General features: G+C 39.5%; 1 protein-coding gene across 12 annotated transcripts in view; it reads left to right on the top strand.

The window, feature by feature from the left end:
- The window catches only part of tnika (TRAF2 and NCK interacting kinase a), a 53,747-nt gene that overhangs the window by 1,544 nt on the left and 28,056 nt on the right, over positions 1 to 24,147 (top strand). For all 12 annotated transcript variants that reach the window (XM_026151107.1, XM_026151108.1, XM_026151109.1 and 9 more), the window contains exon 2: positions 9,171 to 9,236. In XM_026151107.1, coding sequence (XP_026006892.1) covers positions 9,171 to 9,236 — 66 coding nt within the window. The remainder of the gene's footprint in view (positions 1 to 9,170; positions 9,237 to 24,147) is intronic.

Consider the following 24,147-nt stretch of genomic DNA (forward strand, 5'->3'; position numbering starts at 1 on the left):
ACCTGTTTTTCTATCACCTTGACTATCTGACTGAGTGAATGTACCTCCCTGTCTCTCTGCCAGTCGCTCTGTCTCCTAGCATTATGTCTCTGCGCCCACCTCCTTGCACTGCTTGAAAGAAGAATAACATTTCCAAGGAATTGTGAATCAAGTGTTTAGGAAAATAAGTGCTACTTTTCAGGTTTACGCCTAGCAAAATTTCATCAGCGGGACAAGCTCTATTAAAGACAGAATGGAAAGAGAAATCTGAAAGAAGAAGAGGAGTAGAACAAAACAGACAGAGAAACACTGAAAGAGGAATGAGGAGGCGAGTGGGAGTTCAGCCATGGATGCCTTATTCTTTAGGAGGCAGGATTTCAAGTGTCTGTCACTGTGACTTAGAGGCAGCTTACATTGATGTGCAGATGCGCATGTTTGCCTTTACATAGAAGTGCATTTAGGAGTATCGGAATATTTAATTTTGTCAAATGATTACTACTATCTTAAAAGTAGTGATGATTTCAAAACACTAAGAGGCTTAAAGGTTTTTGGCAAGAGCAGAATCCTATGTTACATATTTCATTTGATGAAGTGGTGCAGCTCTAAAAAAAGTTTTCATATTTTTCATAAAAATAGTACTTGAGTCAAAAGATGGAAGTGGACAAAATAGAACAGAAAAAATAGAATAGAGATTTCCTACCACCATAATGCTACATTAAGGGAAGCCAAAACTTTTATTTTAATATTTTTCCCCAACACTATACTCCAGCTATTTCCTTGTAATATTATGTTGTGAATGTCTTCTGTGATTTCCTCCGTAACCAAGTTACACAACCTGAACAACATGTTTTACAAGCTGAAATAAACAATGATTTCCAGAGAAGTCTTAAACAAACCAAGGCTTGTCCATTCAACATGTACGAACAATACCTATCTTCCCGAGCAATACATACGTGCGCGCACACACACATAGACAGACACACACATGGTCTAAGATGAAGTTACAGTCATCCACTGCTGGACTGGCTAGACAGGAAGTAGGTCAGCTGGCTCTGACGAGGTGGGGAGGGTTGAGTGGGGGCTTATAAATACTGGGCTTGGTGAAGATGGTGGGGCATTGTGTTTTAGTCTATATGAGTGTATGGTTGGGGGGGTGGGGGGCTGTTCCAGGGCTAGAGCTTCCTTATAGGCACAATGAGCATCACACAGACACACACACTTACAAGAGACAGACAGAATTGAGTGGGAAGTAAAGTGGAAAAAGAAGTGGTTTTTCATGTTTGCTGCCTCTGCATTTTTTCCTCTCTTGCTTTGTTTTCATATGCCTTGTCAGGTCTCTGCAACATCTGCTGGTGTGACACATCAACCCTGCGGCACCTGCATAGATGCATCATGTTTTATTTTAGTGGGGAAGGCCAGACTTACTAGAGGCATTCACAGAAATGTTGCTGCTCTGGTCCATCCTACCATGACCCGCAATAACCATAAAAAAATATCATACAAGGTTGAATACTTTAAAAATTCTTTAAATACAGACAGTGGTTTTTATGCAAAGTGATGCGAACACACACAGGTCAGAGGCGTCAGGAGCACAAGCTCATCTAGTCAGCTGACTAGAGCAACAGATGGCAAACCAGCAGGAAGTCCAGCCAGAGTAATACACACACAGACACACACACCACACACTAATACTGGCAGTAGACTAATGTGCTGTGCTGGGAGTCAGGTGTGAAAGCTGAGATGAAAGCGAGAAAAGGTGAAAGGATGAAGGGATAGTGACATGGTCAGAAAAAGACTAAGAGAAAACGCAGAGGGAGAAAGCTGGATTGAAGATGAAGGCAGCTTAGAGAGATTTACAGGAACATTGAGAGACAGTGAGAGAACCCAAGAAGGGAAGAAGAAAATGACAAGAGGGCTGAGCTCGGGGTAAAGGTGGAGATGTGACCAGTGACTAAAGTAGTTCAAGGCAAAGACCCATCTCTAGAGCCTCTCCCTCTCAATCCCTGTTGCCCAGTAAGGCCACATTCCTCTGCCCCTCACTATGGACTCCATAGTAACGGGGCCACAGCAGTGCCCAAGGCTTACACAGAGCTTATTCATGAATAGTCTATATACTGTATGGCAGACTGTCGCTGAGAAATGCCCCTCTCCCTCCCACCCTCCCTTCCACTGTGCCTGCCTGCTTCTAGTTGACCTATTTTTTCCCCCTCAAGTCACTAATGGAGTTAGATTAAAGCTTTAATTCCCTGCCATAAGTATTAAAATGTATAAGTAGTTGTGGTCTGCATGCATGTTTTACTTATTTAAGCCCTCCAGTGTAGCTTTTATTATTATTATAGTTAATTAATTATTTATAACATACCATAATATATTTGTAAGCATCTATAAGGATTGATGGGCACATTTTAATTATTGTACTTTATTAGATCTATAAAAACCATCACTTGATATGGTACCTGAAAGAGTTGTTGTAAACAGTTATGTGCCTTTAACTATTTTAGTGTTGTAAACTATGTATTACACATTTTGTGTGTGTTTATGAATGATTAAAATCCTTTAAAAATGTAATAATCAGTATATAAAACTATGATATCAAATTAATAAATGCTGGTATTTTGCTTCTTGCAACTTGCTAGCTCATTTCAGGAAAAAAGTAAGTGAGCCAAGAAAAGATGTAGGAAAGGATTCCTTGGCAAACCTCACATGAGTAGTTTGTTGTGTGTAAGCACTGACCGCACTGTCTGCTTTCTAAACGACTTCTTAGAAGTGCTTGACAAAAACCAAATGTAGACTGTATAAAAAGATGCACGTAGCCACCTTGATGTCCTCCGTGAGTTTGTAAACTCCTGGTTTGCATTATGCATGGCAAACATCATGAAAAACATCAAGAGCTCCAGTTCCATGACTTAAAACAGTCAAAGTGCAACATATCGAATGCGTTCTATTCCAGCATGTTTGAAAGTATGCACTGCACCACATACTAGCTTCCTTTTTCACCCCTCTCATTCAGTGACGCACAAGTGCACACTTACACTTGATCTGAAGTGTTTGAAGGAATCATGTGCATGCAGACAAGTCCATAATAGGAGTGATCCCTCCATTGTGTCACACTCACATTGTGCAGGGCAGCAAGGAAAGAAAAATGTATTGAAATGACAGAGGGATGTAGAAAAGCAATTCATGCAGAAGGGGAGGAGTGATGGGCAAATGGGGATAGGGAAAGGTGTGAGATTGCAAGTTGGCAGAATCGGGTGGCGAGAGGTTCTGTTGCATTGCAGAACAAACCCTGCAGCGTGTACCCTCTTCAGTGGCCTGTTAATCTGTGATTAGAAGTGGACTCCTGCTAATGTACTGTACATGTCTGGGTGAGATGTACTGGGAATTGGGCTACAACGACATCTCCTTGTAAAAACAAGCAGTGTTGAGCTGTGTTGTTAAGTGTAAGTGGTTTTATAAGAGGCAAAGCTGGCCCCAGCATGACTCCTATCATCCGCTTAGAGTCCCTAATTCAATCCACCTCACATCTCTGAAAATCACTTTCTACAAAAATTAACTGCACTCACCTGGTCCATGGCTAATGCACAGAAAGATATACTACAGATATACAATAGGTAAATATGAGCTTGGCAAAAATCTTGATCTTGGTGAGTGTAAAAAGTAACATTTTGAGTTTAACTTTTACTGCATAAAGGCTGGTGATATAATGCTAAAGTACTGTTGTGCGATACAAAACTATACATAAGCCATGTTATAGTAACTCAGGGTGCATTGGGATTATTTGATAAGTTTTAAGCACAATATGGATGTACTGTCAGCTTATATGGTATACACATTTTGGCCATCTGGAGTCAACCTCTTGAGCTCTTTGTCGCAATCCTTAAGACTTTCTAGAGCAATTTTGCGGTATAGGGGTGTGGGCTGTATATTGGGCCAGTAGTATTGCCATGTGGGTTTTTTTTTTTAGTTTACAGTTGTATCATGAAAGATTCAAATAATTGCCAGAATCCAAAAGTTCAAAACACAGCATTGCAACAGGATGATCAATAGTATTCACATCAACTGCCAGTTGTCTTAGTCATGTGGTTTGTTAGTTTGACCCACATCACATTACGCGTAACGTTATACAAGTTTAGCAATTGTCTATGTGAAAATAGAGATTTGTGCAATTTTAATTTTATTTCCTCAGCTTTCGTTGCAAAGCTTGCACAACTCACTGCTGGGTCTGGTTGAAATAATCATGACTGTTATGACTATAAAGACACTTCAAAGTCTTACTTTTTAGCAGCAGGAATGTACAATAAAAATACGCTAAAAGACCTGAAAGAATTTGTTATTTTCTGATAAGCCAATTTTTTTTAAACAAATAATTTGAGAAGTGGTTTTGTAAATCGTCATCTTAATCAGAATACTCATAGCTTATCTTCTCAGATGTGATGATTTAACCTTAATAGACCTTCTGTCTTTCTCTGCTATATTATAAATATATGACTCTAAACTTTGCATTGAATAAGCTATCTGCTATTGGTCTGTCATTCACAAAGATAAAGATAGCTGGTAAAATGTAGCGTGATTGGGATGTAGCTGCAAACTGATTCACTAAACCGGAAGAATAATTGTTTGTGTCACCATGTAAATGTACTGTCATAGATTAGATTTCCAGCATCTGCAGTGATTATTTTCAATTTCATCGGGACTCTAATGTTCACTTATTGTACTGCTGTTTTTGTGTGTTAAATGTGTTGCCTCTGTCTTAATTTTATTTTTCATTTTTCCTCTCCACTTTTAATTTGAAGTCACATGTCACTTGAGCATATTTTTAAAGTATGTAACTGTGTTGTGTGATTGATATGAATACTAATGTTTGGAGCTGAACTCATAAGAGAAATCAGAACTAAGTAAAATCTCATACAAAGACCTTAGTGACTACTCTCTAGTGCAATGTGATCTTTAGATTTAGTATTGGTTTAATTCATAACACAGCTGATATATGGCTGATACAATGAACAAACAGACACAGCATTAGAGAGTAAAAGTGGCTTTGGTTAGACTTTACACAATGGCATCGAGGTGTGGTTTTGTCAAAGGAATTCACATACCTCGAATGCATCAAAATGTGTCAGGCAACAAAGCATTGAGTGATACATTACTTCTCAAGAAGGGCGAGTCTACTTTGTAAGTAACAGTTGATTCGTTGTTAATAGCTCTACTGAAAATCTTTAATTACCTTGTTTACACATGGCCCTCTCAGCCTTGTAATCCGCTGGAGCAAGCAATATATATTTAAGAGTCAGCTGCATTTCTTATGGCCTTTGCATGCAACTTGTTCTGATCAGATTGATTATGTTTCCATGTGTATTCAGCCATGCTTAGATCACCTGATAGCGATTTTATGTGAGTAATTTGCTCTGGTTTTAACATTAGTTTTAAGGTTAAAGCTAGGATTAGCTTTTGGTTAGATAGGAGTTAAAGTTAGGAATGTAGTGGAGAGAATTAAGGTTAGGCTGTAGAATGAAAGAATGAATGCAGTCAGTAAAAGTCCTCACACATGTCGTAAAGTGGCTTTCGCAAGGGCTGCAGGCCTGCTCTTAAAAATCCATTATTAATGGACTCTGCTGCTCATGGGCCAATATTCTCTGTCTGGAGCAAAAGAGACAAGCCATTACTGTATTCATCTCATGTACCAAAAGTTAATACAATGTACTTGTGACTAGAGCCTGACTGATATAGGATTTTTAAGACTGATACTGCTACCGATATTTGGTGCTTTAAAAATCTGCTATTACATATAACGACCGATATGTTTTTTTTCTGTAACTTTTGTTATGTGTAGTTATTGAATTGCTCATTACTTTTTACATTTTAATTTGTCAGCTGTTATAAATACTGATAGTGATAGATTTGCAGATAGCTATTGGCCAATAAAATCATCGCTGACAATTGGTCAATTAGCTGTTACCTACATTAACTTATTAGAAAAGCTGTATGAAGTACAATAAAGGTTATCGGTGACCAGTCAGTGTCATGCTTCTATCATGTTGCAACGGCTTATAGAAAATAAAGGAAGTCGTGTTCTTTTGTGGCTTTGAAAAATTCTTAGAGAAGCGTCTGAACTGGAATAAAGCTAAGTAAGAAAAAAAACTGCACCATCATCAGACAGAAGCCTCTGCTCAAAAGTTGTCTGTGGGTGTCTTTACATCTGTTGGTGGATCCTCATTCTTCTTTCTCTGAGCACTTTTTTTAATGTATCACAAGCTATTTTTAATGTACTGTTATTCAGCAGCTTTATAGAGACGCACAGCATGATTAATTGGCCACCAATGGGGTCATATGGCTGTCATGTGACCCTGGCAAAGACTCAGCAGGAAAACAAAATGAAAAAAAAAAACCCCAAAACAAAACAAGGAAGTAGGCCGAATTGTTTCAGTTACAGGGAACTCCAACCCACAGACGCACAGACGCAGATGCAGTCTTAGAGGTGGCCACGTGCCGAGAGCTGATTCTGCAAGTGGCCTCTAAAATATGAATGATATTGTACTATATTTTTGTGGGTAAGCCTAAAGATATGTATGAACTGAAGCATTGCCTTTGTACCTATATGTATTTTCTTTTCTTTTTTTTGCACGTGAACGTTTCTGTTGTGTGTAAACAAAAAAGGAAACGAGAAGGCATCCTTCGATGAATCTCGAGACAGACTGTCAGAACTTTGTTTGCGGCTCTGAGAGTTGATTCACACAGCTGTCAAGCACACACATGGAGATGCACACACAGAAGTAGTGAGAGATAAAGAAAGTAAACGGTGAAATAATCTACCTCTATAAGCTGGCAACACCGGTCACATGCACACTCAGAATGCCCATGTTAGCACTGTTAAAAGCAACTAGCAGTCTCTCTCTAACTTTCTCTCTTTCACGTGCACAAGCATTTACTTAGACATACACTCATCATTTTGTGCCCACTCATACTTGTTAGAACATTTGAACACTATCCCTGTGTAGGAGTGTGTTATTGGCACAGTGTGTGTGTTTTTGTGTGCATGTAGTTTTGAGAGTGTGAGAGAGCTAGACAGCGGGAGGATGTACTTGAGACAGAAAGTGAGAGAATGAGTTTTGCGATGTGTGCGCGTGCGTTTGTGTACGAGGAAAAGCGCATGTGTGTGCTGGCGTCTGCAGAACACAACGGAGGGGTGAAAAACGACAGAAAACAGGAAGAAGGGAACAAGAAAAGCGCAAGGCCCTGTCTTCAGAAACAGCTGACAGGTTGACAGGTCTGCTGAGACCAACAGAAACAAACATATGGAGACAGAGTGAGAGAGACAAAGGGAGGGATGGGGAAAGGCAGAGACACTGAGAAGGAAGAGGGGGAAGTTGAGACAGAAGAACAGAAGAAGGAGAAAATGCATTTTAGAAGTCTTAACATTTATGCAAACCCCTTAAAATAGGCTATAGCGTTACCTGTTTAACATCAGAGGAAAATCTTTTTTCATCTGTGGTATGTGGTTCACTAACACTGTGGTAGCGCACGTGTCATGCCAGCAAAGTTAGCTGCAAGTTCAATTGAAAATTCACAGACATGATATGAATGTGAAGTGCAAACAGTGAGAAAGAGAAAGTACGTGATAAAAAAAAAAAAAATAGATGAACTGCGAATGCAAGACGGGAGGAAAGTGATAAGGTTAGAAAAGAGGGACAAGGATGCAAATAGAATACATGTGTGGCTGTTCAGAATAGAAATTAAAAAAAAGATGTATTATTGAGAGGGGAATTGTCTGTGAGAAAGGAGTATTGTGTAAAACTCTCTGTTCTTTAGGTTTGTATGAGTCCCAGTGTAGATCTACATAATAGTGCAGTTTATTTTTGGTGAATCAGCAATGAAATAAGCCTTTAGCTTTGCCCCCAGTTGAAGAATCACATTTTTAAACATCTTCTTTTGCTCTAAAAGAAGAATGGAATATAAAAAACGGATCAAAGATTTATTTGAATACCCAGTAGAGTTGGCTGTAACATACTGTAATCCACATTCCAGTGAGCTGGTAATGACATTTTCAAAAGTCTGAACTATCATTGTAAGATTACATGCTTTATTGTGTTGTCATCATGAACATGTCGAGTGAATAAAACCTCAAGAATAGCTCCAGCGTTCTGGTTGAGGACAGTTGATGTATTGATGAATGATGGCCACATTTATCAAACTTGTGAATGACAGCGGCGGGGAGAAAAGCTGGTAAAGCTGGTAAAAGGACCTCAGTGTTTCTGGAACTCTGAACCTCATTCACTGTTGGAATGAGAGCAAAGTGCAGATAAAAGAGTGAGACAGACATAGATGGACTTCAGCTGGTTGGAAAACAGAAGCTGGAAGAGCAGAGAGAGTGTGAAAGAGACAGGGAGAAAGAAAGAGAGAGAGAAGGAAGGAGAGGGTAAATGCCAGCTATTGTTGGAATGCCGTAGCAACGTGCAGCAGAAAGGAAGGGGGAGGTGTGTGTGTGTGTGTGTGTGTGTGTGTGTGCACAGGGTCAGTGGGTTTTATGCTCAGTTCAAGCTGCTCCTTTTCAAAGATGCGTTGAGTTGTGTTGGCAACCTAGCGACCGTGGGCTTAAATTATTAGCTAGTCTGGATGCATGCCTAAAGCAATCCAGCACTGCATTTCAGAATAGTGTATCAACACTCTGGGAGCTTTACTGAGACATTACTGCTCATTTAAACTACCTGCACTGTTTAGAATACATGCCCACTGTTGTAATATGGATTAAAAGACTCAACGCTGCATGCAACATCAACATGCTAGCATGCTCAGAATTACAGTGTGTTGATGTTAAGTAGATATAATTTGTCTGTTAACATGCTAACATTTATCACTGAGCAATAAACATAAGATGAAGCTAAGGCTGGAGGGAATGTAATCCTTTTTTTGATGATGGCGCTGGATGTAAAGTTACTTAAACCCCCATATCACCGCTCATTTGCTTCTCTTTAGACTCATCTCTGATCACCATCTGATTAAAATTTCTAGACAATTCATCTGGCAGCTGTGAAGCTGTCTTTTCCTGTACCTAAGACTTAGACCAGCTGAAGGCTTTTCTGTGCAAACATATGCCATACCTTATTGCATTCAAACAATCTGAGTTTGTTTTAAGGTTATGTAGAGCTGAGTGTCTGTATTCTAACCATTCCACTGTCTTTTCTTTGAATTTACAGGATCCCGTCGGCATCTTTGAGCTGGTTGAGCTGGTGGGAAATGGCACATATGGGCAGGTGTACAAGGTGAGACTTATATACACTAAGAATGTCATTCTGATAGCATGCTCCTCATTCTTATCAGTTTTTTATTTAGCCTCTGCAAGTAGCCCGCGTGAAACAAAGAAAGACAATGTAAATGAAGGAGCATAGGAAATAATACAGGAGATAAAAGAAACCCCACAGCTGTGGTGAAACTGTAGATGTGTAAAAGTACGATAACCTGCTAATTTTTCTTGTCCCTTTAAATAACACTTTACTCTCTTTACTGTTTTTAGACCTCTCTTATCTCAGCAATGCTATAACCTTTTGAGGTTTTTCTGGGACACAGGAAGTACTCGTGCTAAGTCGGTCTGCATTTGTGACATCACTGTGGTTTGTGCTTTTTGTTGTCAGATGGGCTCAGCTGTTTCCCACAGTTATTTAAACAGAATCTCTCAGTCCATGTCACTGTCTGAGCTTCCTCTTCTCTTCATGACAGCCTGTCGTTCTCTGTTCCTTGCTTCCTTTTCCTGATTCTGCTGCTTTATTTTGCCTCTCTGCAGGATAGGGAAGCAGCCTGTGTCACTCTGTTTAATGACCCCTAGTTGGAATAAATATGTTTAAATATATGGACCGATAAAATATGTGGACAGCCTCTGACTCTGAAAGCCTTCAGTGCATGTATTTTGCATGCTTGAGGATGTGTCTAATGAACCAGAGACTTACGGTCAGGTGGTGATGGAGAGGAGCCTATTTAACCAAATGAAAGGTCAGACAAAGGTCAGACATACTTATCCACACTTCTAAAAATATGTGTGTGTGTGGTTGTTTGTAAGATCCAGAAAGGACGAAAAACAGAAATAATAATAACCAGTAGAATCTTTATTTTTTTAGTCTACAAATAAATAAATAATAATAATAAAAAATATTGTTTGAAACTTCAGGCCCAGGTTGGTCTTAAACTTTTTCAGTCACTTGACCAAGAAATTTTCCATGACACACACACACACACACACACATGCCGCTTTCTCCCCTCTGATACACATTTACCTCACACAATGTGAGTGCTTTGTTAAGGCTATACTTTACAGTCCCACTCACCCGTATTTATTTAACAATTAAGCTGATTTGATAAATTAGCTTATTTTTGTGGCTAAAAAAAGAATCATAGGCTCAGTGCCAGACTGGAATATGATGATTAGGAAAAAGGGCTTGCTAGTCATTCCTCTTTGTTACTGTATGGAAGTGGGGGAATGCAAATTTAATGACAAATGGCTTGAGAATAATGGTTACTCTTGGTGGTACAAGTATGTGCCTGGAAATGCTTACAAAGCAAACTGTGCTGCGTGTTGAAAACTGTAACAATGGGATCAAATTTAGGATGATAATGAGGTTTGAAGTGTTGTTTCTCTTCTCAGAATGGTAATTGGCTGTTGGGTTTTCCGGTTTCTTTTTTCATATGTGATATGAATCCTCATATATTTAGATTTTGGACTGCCAGTTTAATTTTAATGAAAAAAATGAAGGCCTATCTGTCATAATAGCTGTATGAAAGGGACAAACATAGCAGAAAAAAAGATTAAACTTCAAATATCATCCTGTTCAGTGCTCTATAAATACAGCTTAAACTAGGAAAGATCAGTCTCAGACACAGAGATAAGCAGCAGAGTCACTTGAGCAAAAATGTCATCTATTTTAAATTTCTCACACAGCTGAGGTTCCTCTTTCAGGCAGGCTGCCTGAAGAGGATCAACGTTTTTTGAGCAGGTGAACCTCTGACTCACTGAGATGATAAACTGACCTTCAGCCTGGCGGGTATTAGTGAAGTGGAATTGCTCTGGCTCGTTCTGAATCATTTTAAACACTTGTTATATGAGAAAAATAACACAGGACAATATCATTCTTTAGAGCTGTGGTATCTCTGTTCTGCATCAGTGAATCCTTGTCAGCGTGCTGTGCAGTTTGCCTTTTTTCGCTCAGATGAAAAGAGCAGAAGGAGATAAGAGTCAGACAGACTGCAAAAATGATTTGACTCTTTGTTTTGATTCCCAAAATATATTCAAGTTGCTCAGGGGCCAGTTTTTCTGATGTTTATGTGATCACAGAGTACAAGTTATGCCTTGATTTGTGGTGTGCTACAGTTTCAAATAAACCATAAATAACAAGTAAAAAAAATCATATGGATGAAAAAAAAAATTAAAGCTAGCTTTGAGGTTATTAAAACTTTAATAAGTTTTAATTTTTAATAAGTTTTAAGGCATTTTTACATCTACACTTTAACTGAATAGAAAGATTATAAGAAAAAGTAAAAAAAAAAGTGTTTTCTCAATTCTATTCCTACAGCAGGAAAAACACAAAATGAGTTTGCCTTATTCTGCTGTAGTAAATTGCACTCGGTGAACTATGTGTATAGTGAAGCTATAGGTTTACTATGCATGCATGGTTTTGTGCATCCATTTGTGTGTGATAGCAGCATTGTTTTATATTATTGGTTAAAGAAGGGCACTAATGTGCCACATAGTTCCACGTGTGCCTGTGAGCAAGAGATAACAGGTTTATCAGCAATTCCATTACTCCATCTAGTTAAATGATACAGATCTGGCTCTCAGTTCTCTTTCCACCATCTCTCTTTCACTCCTTTCCTTCTTATATATGCCTAAAATCTTATCACAATAAAAAACTATCTATCCACATTATCATTTTTGTTGTAGTTTCTTTGACAGCAGAAATAGTTCAGAGACGTAGCCAATGATAGAAAATATTTTTACCCTGCCTTCACTCCTCTCACATGAGAGATCCATGGTGGTTATGTTGCTAGTTCTTCCTCCTCTGCCTGCACATCCTCTTACTTTTCATCCTTTTGCTTTTGTGGATTTCTCTTATCAATATATAATCACGTTCATTCTTTTGTTTCCTCTGTTTTCTGCATTGAAACATCCCCAGTGAACTCTACTTAAGGGGGGACAGTGTGCCTACAGTATGTGCATATATATATATAGCTTCTACTGCCAGGTTTAAAAGGGCCATAAATAGAGAACATGGGTAATGCTGAATAATTAAATACCTTCTCTCTCCACTTCCCTCTCTCTTCATCTTCCACTCTCTCGGCTTCCTCCTTTAGATTTCACTGTTGTCCCTGTGCCTCATCTGTATTCCCCACTTTTATTCCCTTTATTTAGCCATCACCTCCACTCACTCTCTTGTTATACTTATAATACTTCTGTTATGTCCGTCTTCCTTTCTTTCTTCCTGATGCCTGTGAATATTTTATGTCAGCTGTACTTCTCCAAATGAGGAAAGACTCCTCACCTCTTTTGGCACTATAGGACATAGGAAGAAACTGACAGGTTGCCTTATTGACTGACAGGGTTATTGATCTGCTAATTGATTAATCACAGTTTCTTGCCATTCCCGTGGGAGAAGTGATTTTTCAGCTTGATGGGCAAAAAGACAACTAGAGATGGCAACTAATCATATCATGGTCACAGGAGTGCAAACTGATACACGCATTCACACACATGGATGGATGTGTGACACCCATATACATCATCTCATCAACTGTCTCCTTGGCCTTCACAGCAATAAACCATTTTATACTTTTGCGTGTGTTTGTGTGTGTGTTGTTTGCACATATCGGCCCCTCCCCTCTCTGTGACTTTGCTGTCTTCACACAGTGAGGAAGCAGTAAAAATAAGTGGAAAGAAGGCGACCAGTCTTTTTCTCTCTGGTGGCAGAACACATCCACTCTGCTGCTGCTGCTGCTGCTTACTGCACCCTCTTTAAATATTCACTAGTCAGTCTGAAAGACACACACACACACACACACACAGTGAAGAAGACGTGACAGTTGAGGACCTGGGCCGTGTGGGCTTTTCTAGTGTATGCTCACCCACTGTGACAGTGATGCTGTAAAGAGAGCACCTGCATGGTTTCCGGTTATTGCACTGGTGTACGTGTGTCTAAATCAATGTGTATACAAGGATCGTGCAGTGTCTGACATTTCCTCTTGTCACTGTGTATGCTCCTTTCATGTGTTCAGCAGTCAAGGTCGTGTGTATTCTTCTGAAAATGTCATGGGTTTCACTTATCCTGAAAATGATGCACAGATTCAGGTCAGACATCAGTGAAGTCTTCACAGCTAATCTTGTTATCTTGGCATGTAAAGAGACAAAAAGAACGTAGATTAGGATTAATCACTTTCTCTCTCCCTCCTCCTCTGTCCATAGTTGTGTTTTTGTTTTTGTTGTGTTTTTTTGTTGTTGTTGTTTTTTTACCTGCAGTGCTCTGCCTGTCTTGCTCCCCTCCCCAGTTCTTCTCCTCCTCCTCCTCCTCCTCCCTCCCTGCCCTCTTAAGGAACTGAATAAAACTTCAAAGGTGTTTCTTTTTTATCTTCCTTATCTGCTGGAAGTCACGCAGCAAAGGACCATGGGAGATTTTTCCCTCTGCACGCTTGCCACAGACTCCTTTTTAACACACACACACGCAGACACGGAACACACGAACACACATATCTCAGAGAAGCAGCATGAAGTAAGAAAGTCTGGCATAAAAGACTTCAAAACAGTATGATAGATAGAGTGACTTCATTTACTCCTCTTGTTTGATGTTCTAAACTCCGCCAGCTAGTGTTTCACAGCAGGAAAGAAGATCAAGCAAAAGCAAGCATATACACATATACAGTTTGTATCTCTTTGAAACTAGTCATTCTTGGATCGTGCTAAAATTGGCAACACGACATATGAGTGGTTGGCATTACGTGTTGTGAGGAATGTGCCTTCCGCTCCATTTCAGTTGATTTTTAACAAAGGTTAACTATCAAGTATTGATTGTGAAGTTAACAGGTTTGTAATTTGAATGCCAAATATTTGGGTTAATTGAAGATTTATGGATTTCCTTCTAATACTAGTCACATCGAAAACACTTTCACTGGCGCGGTTGGAGATAGAATGAGGTCTAAAATATATGGCCTTTTTTTTAAAAAAAAATTTTATTTTGCACATTCTGCAAATGGTGATTTTTTTTGGTTTTGGGGTATAATGGTAAGTAACGTCAGAGAGCTCAAGATAATGTCTAGAGCTTGTTTTGCCAAGCCCAAATCATAAAAACAAAGAAAAAGCACAAATCCCCTTTAAGAAGCTGGAACCAGCCTTGTTGCTGAATCAGGAAAACCTATTTCCATGTTTGTTTTCACCATTGTGACAGTGTATTCTTACAAGATTTAAATTCATTTTATTTTATCTAAAGGAATATGTAAAAACTGAATGATTGATCAATAATTACACTTTACCGTGACATGTTCTAGTTTGACTAGATGCCAGGCAGCTTAGTATAATACAATATTTTTGTAATGTGAGTGTTTTATTTGGGTATAAATGTAATTCTTTTGCAAATCACACTGTAGATGTTCATAGATTTAGCATCCACCATAAGCACAGTGGTAATGAGAAATTATAATCATTCTCTGACTCCCCTAAAAGATGTATAGGCTACAGTCATGTTTTATAAGCTGCTGGTAGTGTGATAACAGGCTGACATGTGCAACTACAGAGTGACATGTAAATGTAAAAGAATGTCGTGCTGAATGGCAGGATTAGTGTCCATACTGCTCGCAGAGGGTCGCAGCTGGAAGCACATGCAGCTCAGGTGTAATTTGTTTTTTTTTTTGTGTACACTACTTGAATATGTGTGTGTTTGTGTCTGCCTGTTGCCATATATAACACATGTCCCTGGTGGTGGTGTTGTTGTGGTTTCCATTGTCACTCTGTTTCAATATAACTGTTCTACTGTAATTTCTGCTGTTTTTCCACACACACACACACACTCTCACACACACACACACACACACACACGTGCTTCAGTCTCTGGAGTCATTATGAATGAACTGTGAACCGTGACTGAGGTGGATGTTACTGTGGGGCCAGCAGATGTGCTTGTTTTTACCATATACAGAGATACACTCACGCACACACAAACTCACACCTGGCAGTGTTTTCATTAGCCTACATCCTCTCTCTATCTTCCCCAAGGTCACACGTCCCACTTACCCACAATGCACTCCTGCCGCCCAGACCAGAGTCAATTAGCCATAGCTGATGTCAATAACAATCTCTCGTTCTGTCTTTGCTTTTCTTTCCCAGTCTGTCTCTTTCTACTGTATATTTCCCAGTTATAGAGCAGCCTCTTTTTCACTGATACTGTCATTGAGCTTAAAACAACTTTTTCGCCACTTGAAATGTTCATCAATAGGTAATTCAATAAGCTATACCAGCCCTCACTCTCTATTATCCTTCATTTGCTGTGTCTTCTCCTTTTTTATGGCCTTTAGCTGCATTTTCTTTGTTTTTCCACTCTAACTGCTTTTCATCTAAAATGCTTTTTCTCTTCATGTGTTCTGTCCTCCATACCCTCGCTCATCTGTTTCTTCCTATCTCTCTTTCACCTTCATCCCGCACAGTAAATCAGCTTGGCTGTTCGTTTGACCTCCAGAGCTGCTGGAGCGTGATGCCGAAGTGCTGAACCTGCCGCTTTTCCTCTTCACAGCAGCCCTTCTCCCTCGCTTGGGCACATTGCGAATCACTTACTCTCTCTTTTCTTGCCTGTTTGACAGCAGTTGCATTTAGAGGGAGAAGTGTTTCCTTCCAAATTTAAAAAAATTTCAGCAGTTTTATTTGAAATGAGAGATAAGGTCAAAGTAATGAGCAAATGGATCAATGAATTCATGTTTGATTAAGATCGGATCGTTTTAGATCCGTTTCAGAGACAAGGTCAAGCAGTTATTTGGTTGGATTTTAACAACAGAAAGCTAAATAAAGCATTTGTGTACATTACATTTGTGTATGTGGGAGATTGTGTTTCAGTCAATTTGAGTCTGTCTACCATAAACAAGCTCCAGTAACAGATTATTCTGTTAGTGTTTACCTAGTTCGTCACATCAAAGCAGGTATTATGATAAGGCTAAGCTTTGACTATTTTCTGACATGTATGCACAGATACCAAAATAAATATACACACTCACAGGTCATAGGCAGTGTCAGATATGTTTGCGATCATTTTAAACTATTTAGTGTGATTGTATTTGTCATTATGAGGCAGTATGAATCCTTTCCCTGAACCCAGATTAGGTTGTTTTTTGTGTGTTTGTTTCTACTAGCTTGTTAATTAGCTGGCTGTACTGTGAGCAGGCAGGTTAATAAGCGGCTATATTTCAGACTACTGATAAATTATTGCTTCAGTAGGCTTTAGATGTTAACAGTGGTTCATTCAGAATGAAATCAACACTTGCAGGATTTCTAACGCAAAATTCAAATTAGCTGTATTCCACCACCCATCAATAATAGCTTCTAAACTATTCTACAGATCGTTGCGCTCATCTTTCTTTTCCCTCATCACCGTCACCTTAGTTCCTTTAATAATTGTTCTCTACAAAATCTGTGCTGGTGTATGTTTTCCTCACATTTGCTGGCTCTTGTTATGGCTTCTCTTTAAATCTTCTTTCATCTCAGTCTGTCTTCCTCTTTTTCTTTCTCATGCCTGAGCGTGAGCACAGCCTCGGGGTGCTTCTGTATTTCCTGGCTAGTGCAGGAGTAGATTGGAATGGAGGCCTTTGTCACTTTTATTTACTGCCTCACTGATTTCACAACACCGTCTTCTGCGCGTTGTGTGTATGCGAGATGCTTCTGTGTGTGTGTTTCTGTGTGATCACGTGTGAATGCGGAATGATTGCAGGTGTTTGAACTGCAATGAGGTGTGTCTGGGAGTATTGCCCCTTTATTTCTTTGGGAGCCTTCCAGCAGAACTGTGTTTGTAGTGTTCGTTAGCCAAAAGTGGCTTTTAGTCTGCCTCATAGCTCCAGCACCTTCTGCTGAACAGGATGGGTTTGTAATAAAACCGGTGGGCGTTGATATAGAGGTACAGACTGAAACACTGGTTATCTGAAATCCTTCAACCCTGAGACTGCCTCACTTTGGTATGTGTGTGTGTGCGTGTGAAGTGGGGGGCACCTCTACGTCAGACAAAACAAGCACAAAAAAACATGCACACGGTGATAGTCCTGGTGCACACCATTCAGACCTTCTCCCCTAAGATGCTGTTACTATGCAAACAGGCCCTGCGCTATGACACAATGCATTGCTGAAGCTGAAGCAATTCCTAAAGTCTGTGTTTATTTGTGTGGATTACTATAATGGCACAGATTAGGATTATGGCCTGACCCATTTCCTTGTTACAAAGAGACGGCAACACAATCTGGCAGTCTGTTTCCTGTTTAGTGTGCATGCATTCGAATGCTTTAGCATATGCAGAATGTTTACTTATTTATATACCTTGGAAGAAAATGACAGATCCAGGTTGTAGAACCATGGCGGCCTCACCTTTCATTACTCAGTCTTTCAAAAAATGTGTTAAGTTGTGTGAAATATCAGTGAGCAAAGTAAAAAACAAACAAAACAGGCATAAAGATTGGTTAATATCCATCTGGTAACCACTGGTTGAAATATGTATATTCTGTGAGTGGTTGGCTGGGGGGTTTTGGAGGTTGATTGCATTCGCTGTTGTGGAATTGATCACAAAGAGGTACATGGTGCTGCACATAAAACTTCTTTGGGAAATCTTTGGTTCCTGGAAGGTTGCTGCGGTTATCTGTAATGTCAATGCTCACAAACTACCCACCAACCTGTAGTGAAACTGTGAAAAGTGTAATGCAGAACAAAAACAGAGACAGTTTGTCTTCCAAGTAAAGGTTTTTGAAATGTGGGCAATGCAGTGGTAAGGCATAACTTTTACTTTGAAGGTGAACATTCTCCATTTCTCATTTGCGTTGCATTTTTCAAGTTAAAGAGGAAGTGAAGACTCAGATGATGAATGTTTGCAGAGAAGTTAATGTCTTTCAAGCAAACTTTTTCATCTAGCACCTTTTTTCTTTTACCAATTTCACCCAGCGACAGACAGCAACCTCCAGCAACCACTCAGAAAATACACATTTTTCCCTCTGACCCGTGGTTGCTGGATGGTCACTAACTGTCTGTTCCTATGTGGTTTTAGTGTACACAGGACCAAAGTATACAAAATAAACAGTTTTGTATTCATTAAAAATTAGAACTAGCAGTTTGGTCCGTACTGTAAGCTCATTAGAAAACTGTTTTCTCGGGTCATAGATGGCGTGAACAGGACGGTTGTTTTTTCATGCTCTCATTCAGAAAACATCTGCACAAGTGGATTTCTTTTTGCAACCAGAAGGAATGGAGCTTTAAGGAATATTGGCTTCACTTTTCACATCCAAAGGCTACACTCTATAGTCACAATATTAAACGTGCCAACAGCCTCCTTAAGTAGCTGTCAAGTGTCCAAGTTGATTTTTATTTTTTCTGAAATAAATGAAAGTTTGCAACTGCATTGAAAGTATTAATATAAATGTTAAATAATAATCATTTGGAAAAATATAGCCTTATTTTTTAAAAATATCACATAGCTCATTTTGTCATCAAAAAGAAAATCTGGATGCCTTCTCCTGACCTTGCAGCTTGGCCACAGGGACAGAGGCAGCATGAAATGTCGCTCTCTCACCGAACGTGTCTTCAGCACGTCCTCTTCCACTCTCTCTCCCTCACGCTTTATCCCACCTGAACTCTTCTTCTAAAAAAACAATCTCCCGGAACAGGACTGTCTTTGTATTTGAGCATGCGAGTGTCTCCGTATATTTTAGTATCGTGTTCACTTTATTTGTGCCAACTTAGACCGTTGCTAGGCTACGACAGGAAGTGTCCTGCATAGTAAATGTGTCCTGAGTTGTAGAGGTGTTTGTGTATGTGTGTGTGTGTGTGTGTGTGTGTGTGAGTCTCGTCTGTGTGATTGACTTGGCAAGGGCAGAGATGCACACACAAAGAAATAAAATATACACGTGCACACACAGTCTCAAACACACATGTCTTGGGCATCACAAGATTCAGTATCGGGCTGTGTTTTGGCATTAGCTAGCAGGTTTGTGTCCCCTCGCTGAGGCTGCAAACTAAAACCGGTGAAGAAATACTTCCTTTTGCAGTATCTGCATTTGTGCTTGTCAACATTCAGCTACTTATAACAGCAAAAAAATATAAAGAGAATCCTAACACACAAACATACACATAAGATCTTTCTCCATACGCTGCAAGTCCTTCACTATGTTTTACCATTACTTGGCAGCAGTAAGTAATTATAATTATGTGTTGATGATAATTACTGGAATTGGTGTGCTCTGTCAGGCTGACACCTCCCCGGTGCTGCACATGAACATGGAAAATAAAGCCCAAGAGATGAGAAAGCGATGAGTTATCAGACGTATGATTGGTTGGGAGTTTTTTCCTTTTTTGTGACAGTATGAACTTAAAGACAGCATGGTGAATGGTTAGCCAAATCAGTCCATTATAATTCTCAGCAGCTACAAAAAATTAGGACACAGACAAAGAGTGTTCTCAGGTAAAGTAGTGGAAGTGGAATTTCATTCCCAGAAACATGGGAGGATCTTTTGGAGTGCTTAAACCTGCCTGGGCTAAGTCAGCATCACCGTTTACCACCAGTAATTGTCTTGTATGTATTGTATTTGACATATTGATGTGGTTCATAATGTCATGCTGATGGAATTTTAAGTACTGCACTGTTTTATGTTTTATGAGTTTTTTAGTTATGTGGTTGCATCTTGTCTATTTGGGACAACAGATTAAATTTGAAAAATTCACATTAAAGAAAATAACAGTGTTGTTAAGTAAAGATGCTAAAACATATAAGGATAAGATGCTTTTATGTACACCGGATTATACTAGTCCTGATATTGAAAACCAAGTTGCTGAAAAACAAGAAGCTTTTCCTTATGAGGTGCATTTTCCACTACGAATGGAAGAAGATGGTTGAAGGGAGGGATGGATGGAGGGATGGATGGGTTAACAAAGAATTTTCCTAGTCTGAGTAAGCATGCAGTTTAGTTTAGTCTTGGGCTGCAGTTGTTGTGGTTGGCATTTAAAAAAAAAAGCCAAATCAATCATTTGAAAAATCATTATTGTTTGCAGCATAATTTACTTAAATTTACCTCGTCTCTCAGTTGTTCTAGAGGCATTTTCCAACTTTTTCGCCAAAATGAATCATGATCTGTGCTGCTGTCATAGGAGATGACAAACAGTTTTACAAATTGACACAAATTAAGAGTAAGAGGCTTTGATTTTTAAAATTATTCCCTCAGTTTGTTTGGTCGATCCGTCAAAAAGAACAGTCACCCCATTTTGAATTTCCAGCTTATACAATAGTTCATCAACTCCTGACCTGGAGGGATGATGCCAAGTCCTTCATCATGTGACCACCTAAAGGCTAATTGGAGATCAGTTTGGTATCAGTTTGCTGTCTCCATCACAGCGCGGTCATCCAAGCGGAATAAACGTAGTCGATTTAGGCTGTTATCGCTCAAACACACCTGGCCTAGCGGCATCACAGCTCCATGTGGATTTGTGTGTGAGTGACAGATGTTTTGCTTTCATATGTGGTCAAAATAGCTCCACAGGATTGAAAAAGGAAGAAAAATGTGTTATGGACATACTGAGCAAAGTAAAGATACTTTCCTGTCTAATTTAGATGAATAATGTATTCAGTTTAAGTTCATTATCCAGTATTCTCTGTATCATGACTGAATAGATCAACTAGATGAAAGTGTTTGTGTGCAGAAGCAGCGGTATATCCTCATTTTACATGCACACCCAGGCCCACCTCAGTGAACTACCTCCTGTGGTTTGAAGAAGGTTCTATATGCATTAGCAAGGTTCTGCTCTTGTCATATTTGCCTGTCAGATTCAAAACTGAATGGTATTTTGTTCCCATTACCGTTCAGCTCAGTCATGCTCATGTTCAACCTGCTTTTCATAGGTCACTAGGCTGAGCTGTGAGGCATGAAAGAGAACAAAATCCAAGAAACATACAAAGGAAAAATAAGCGACAAATTTACAGGAAGGAAGTGAAAAATAATGAAAGGCATAAAGAGGAGATTGTGAGAAGTTAAGCGGGTAAGATAATGAGAGAGAGAGAGCCACAGGGATAAAACAGAGTGAGGTAGATAGAGCGAGAAACTGTAGATCTAGGTCAGAAAAGAAAAGCAGTCAACACATGAGTGGAGGAAGGGATGAACAAGCCTCTCGGGCTCAGCGCTTGTCTTTCTGAATGGGACAGATCAGAGAGAGAGTGGGCCATCCCTCTGAGAAAGAAAGAGGAAGAAGGATAAAAACATCATTTTAATACTGTGTGAAATTCTTTTTCCAATATTTATCATCGTAAGGGCTGCAGCTGCTGATTATCAAAGCTCAAAAAAGCTTAATCTCCAATGTGACATCCATTGGATGCACCAGCACCCCAAACCAAGCATTGTAAACAGAATGTTGCTCCGACGACATCAGTGACAGTGAAGTCAGACACCACATAAAAAAGAGGAGCTGGGGTGGAGGTGGGTTGCATAATGGTTTGCAGATGTGCAGCAACCGTAGGCAGACTAAAGCATGTATGCGTGCCATTTAAGAGATTTGCTAGGTGGATATGTTGGTATCATCTGAAACATCAACTGAGGCGGGCTTGCATCAAGATCAACTGATGCCCTGGAATTACATTTGAGCTTGAAGTAGTGGCCTGCTTAAATGAATGCTATGCTTCACAGTACATAATGAAAGGATATCTTGCATAACCAACATTCACATGACAGCTTCGAGAACAACACATCAAATACTCGATAATTAAATTTTTGTGTCTTCTGTGTTTTATGCACGCAACCAGAAATGCGAAACCAATAATCTGTGGTTTTACATTGTACTGGCTAATATGTCGCTAATATTCTACTAAGTAATTAACGCACAGACATGTTGGACTGATTATTAATTTTTACACAGCTTATAAATATATTTTAGGTCTAATAGCCAAGCTAACTGTTCCCTCCATTTCAAGTTGTTAAATTAAGTTAGCCTGGCTCCTAGCTTTGATTCTAAATTTAATGTACAGGCATGAGAATGGCACACATCTTCTCATCAAATTCTTGGCAAGAAAGCAAATAAGTAATATATCATAATGTTCAAATACTGCTTTAACCCGTCTCTCTCGGAAGTTCCCAGAACTTAAGATACTTTAATTGCACGTGGTGCAACTAGCAGTTCAAAACCCAAATTATATAAAACAGAAAAGAGGAGAAAAAAAGGAATCGGCAACTATTTATATGCCTGGCATGTTGTTGATGAAACAGCCAATTAACTAATGGTTTTATTACTTTACCTTTGTCTTTCCTTATTCTTTAGATAATGTTATTCACACATCGTCATGTTACCTAATTTGGTAATATTATTATAGCCCAGCCCCAGCCTATTTCTGAATTGGCAAATAAATGAACGGGAGAGGACAAAGACAGAGCAGGAGATGAAGATGAACAGGCCGTGCTAATTCTTTTCTGTTGCTCCTTTCACACTAGGTCATTTAATAAGGCTGGATGGCATTACTGCTGCAGGAAAAAGGAGAAGTGGAGGGAGGGAGGCTGTCAAGGTGGCTCGGAGTAATGAATCTTTATCCAGCTCTGATGATATCCATGTCCACTATGTATTTGACACGTTCTCTCTCTTGCCCTCTCAGCCACTTCGTAACTCCCTCAATCATTCTCTCTCCCGCACTCACCATGTCTTTGTGTGCACATGTGTGGGTGTTTGCAAGAGTTTTTCTGTCAGTGTGAGTAGTAGAAAAAAGGGAGCTCTTATTATGCTTTCTGTGTGTGTCGAAGTGCGCGTGTGTGAGCGTGTGAGAGAGGGTTTCTGGTTTGTAAGTGGCTGTAATTCCTTTGTTGGTCTTCAACAAAGCCAGTCCTTGTGCTTGTGGAATTGGGGCAGTCTGATCCTAATGAGAAATCCCTGGTCAATCTTTCCAGCTCTTTTACTCTCACAGAATCTGAACTGCATATTTATGTATGAGTGTGTGTGTGTGTGTGTGTGTGTGTGTGTGTGTGTGTGTGTGTGTGTGTGTGTGTGTGTGTGTGTGTGTGTGTGTGTGTGTGTGAAAGCGAGAAAAAGAGGCCGATCACAGTGTTCAACCATCCAGTGGTGCTTAGTTTGCATTGTGTGGTGCTGAATTGTGACACAATGAATTATCATATTCAAATCCCAACTTTCTTTTCAGCAATAAATCAGCAAGTTTAAAAGAGTTTTTTCCAGTCCCAGAATAGTTGTGTAATAAAAAATTCAACTCCTGGAATTAATATTCCCTCGTTCAGGGACCTCAGCTGATAGCATATAATAATGTTAACAATATTGGCTGTCATCTTGTGGGATCCCATAAAATGTACCAGCGTTTTGTTGCCACATATAGCTCTTAATATCACTTTCTCAAATGGAAACATACTGCGGTGCCCTTTGAAGTGGTGACAGAAATGATCTGTGAATGATTATATATTATATTATATAACACTGATATCATACTTTCATCCTTAGATCAGTCTTTAGCAGAAGTTTATTTGGAATCCACCTAAACATCAGTTGACCTATTGAGTAACACAACTTTATTTATACGCCTTTTGTTGACCATCAACATTATTTCACTGTTGAATAACATCCAAATCTCATTCAAACAGTGAAAGCTCTCAAGATTTTAATCAGGTAAAGTGAGTTTTGGCGAGCCAGTGGATGCAACTGATCTGCTAAAACAACACGAAAATACAATGTGAGGCAGTGAGAGTGACTAATGACCAATAACAGGGTGCAGAGACTGTAAAATCACTCCTGCAAATGAACTGCAAAGCAATGCAAGCACCAACTTTAAGCTATAATTTGGCACTACTCTTACCAAAGCATTGCTAGCCTGTGTATTTGCTACAGCTTGTTATCAGAATGACCCTTCGATTAAAGCCCTCAGGAGGTGCTTTAGAGCCAGGCCCTGAATGCCATCTGGTTTATAACAATTCTACCAGCAGAACAGTCCTGCCCTT

This window comes from Astatotilapia calliptera, chromosome 19 (assembly GCF_900246225.1).
Source record: "Astatotilapia calliptera chromosome 19, fAstCal1.2, whole genome shotgun sequence".
Lineage (NCBI taxonomy): Eukaryota > Metazoa > Chordata > Actinopteri > Cichliformes > Cichlidae > Astatotilapia > Astatotilapia calliptera.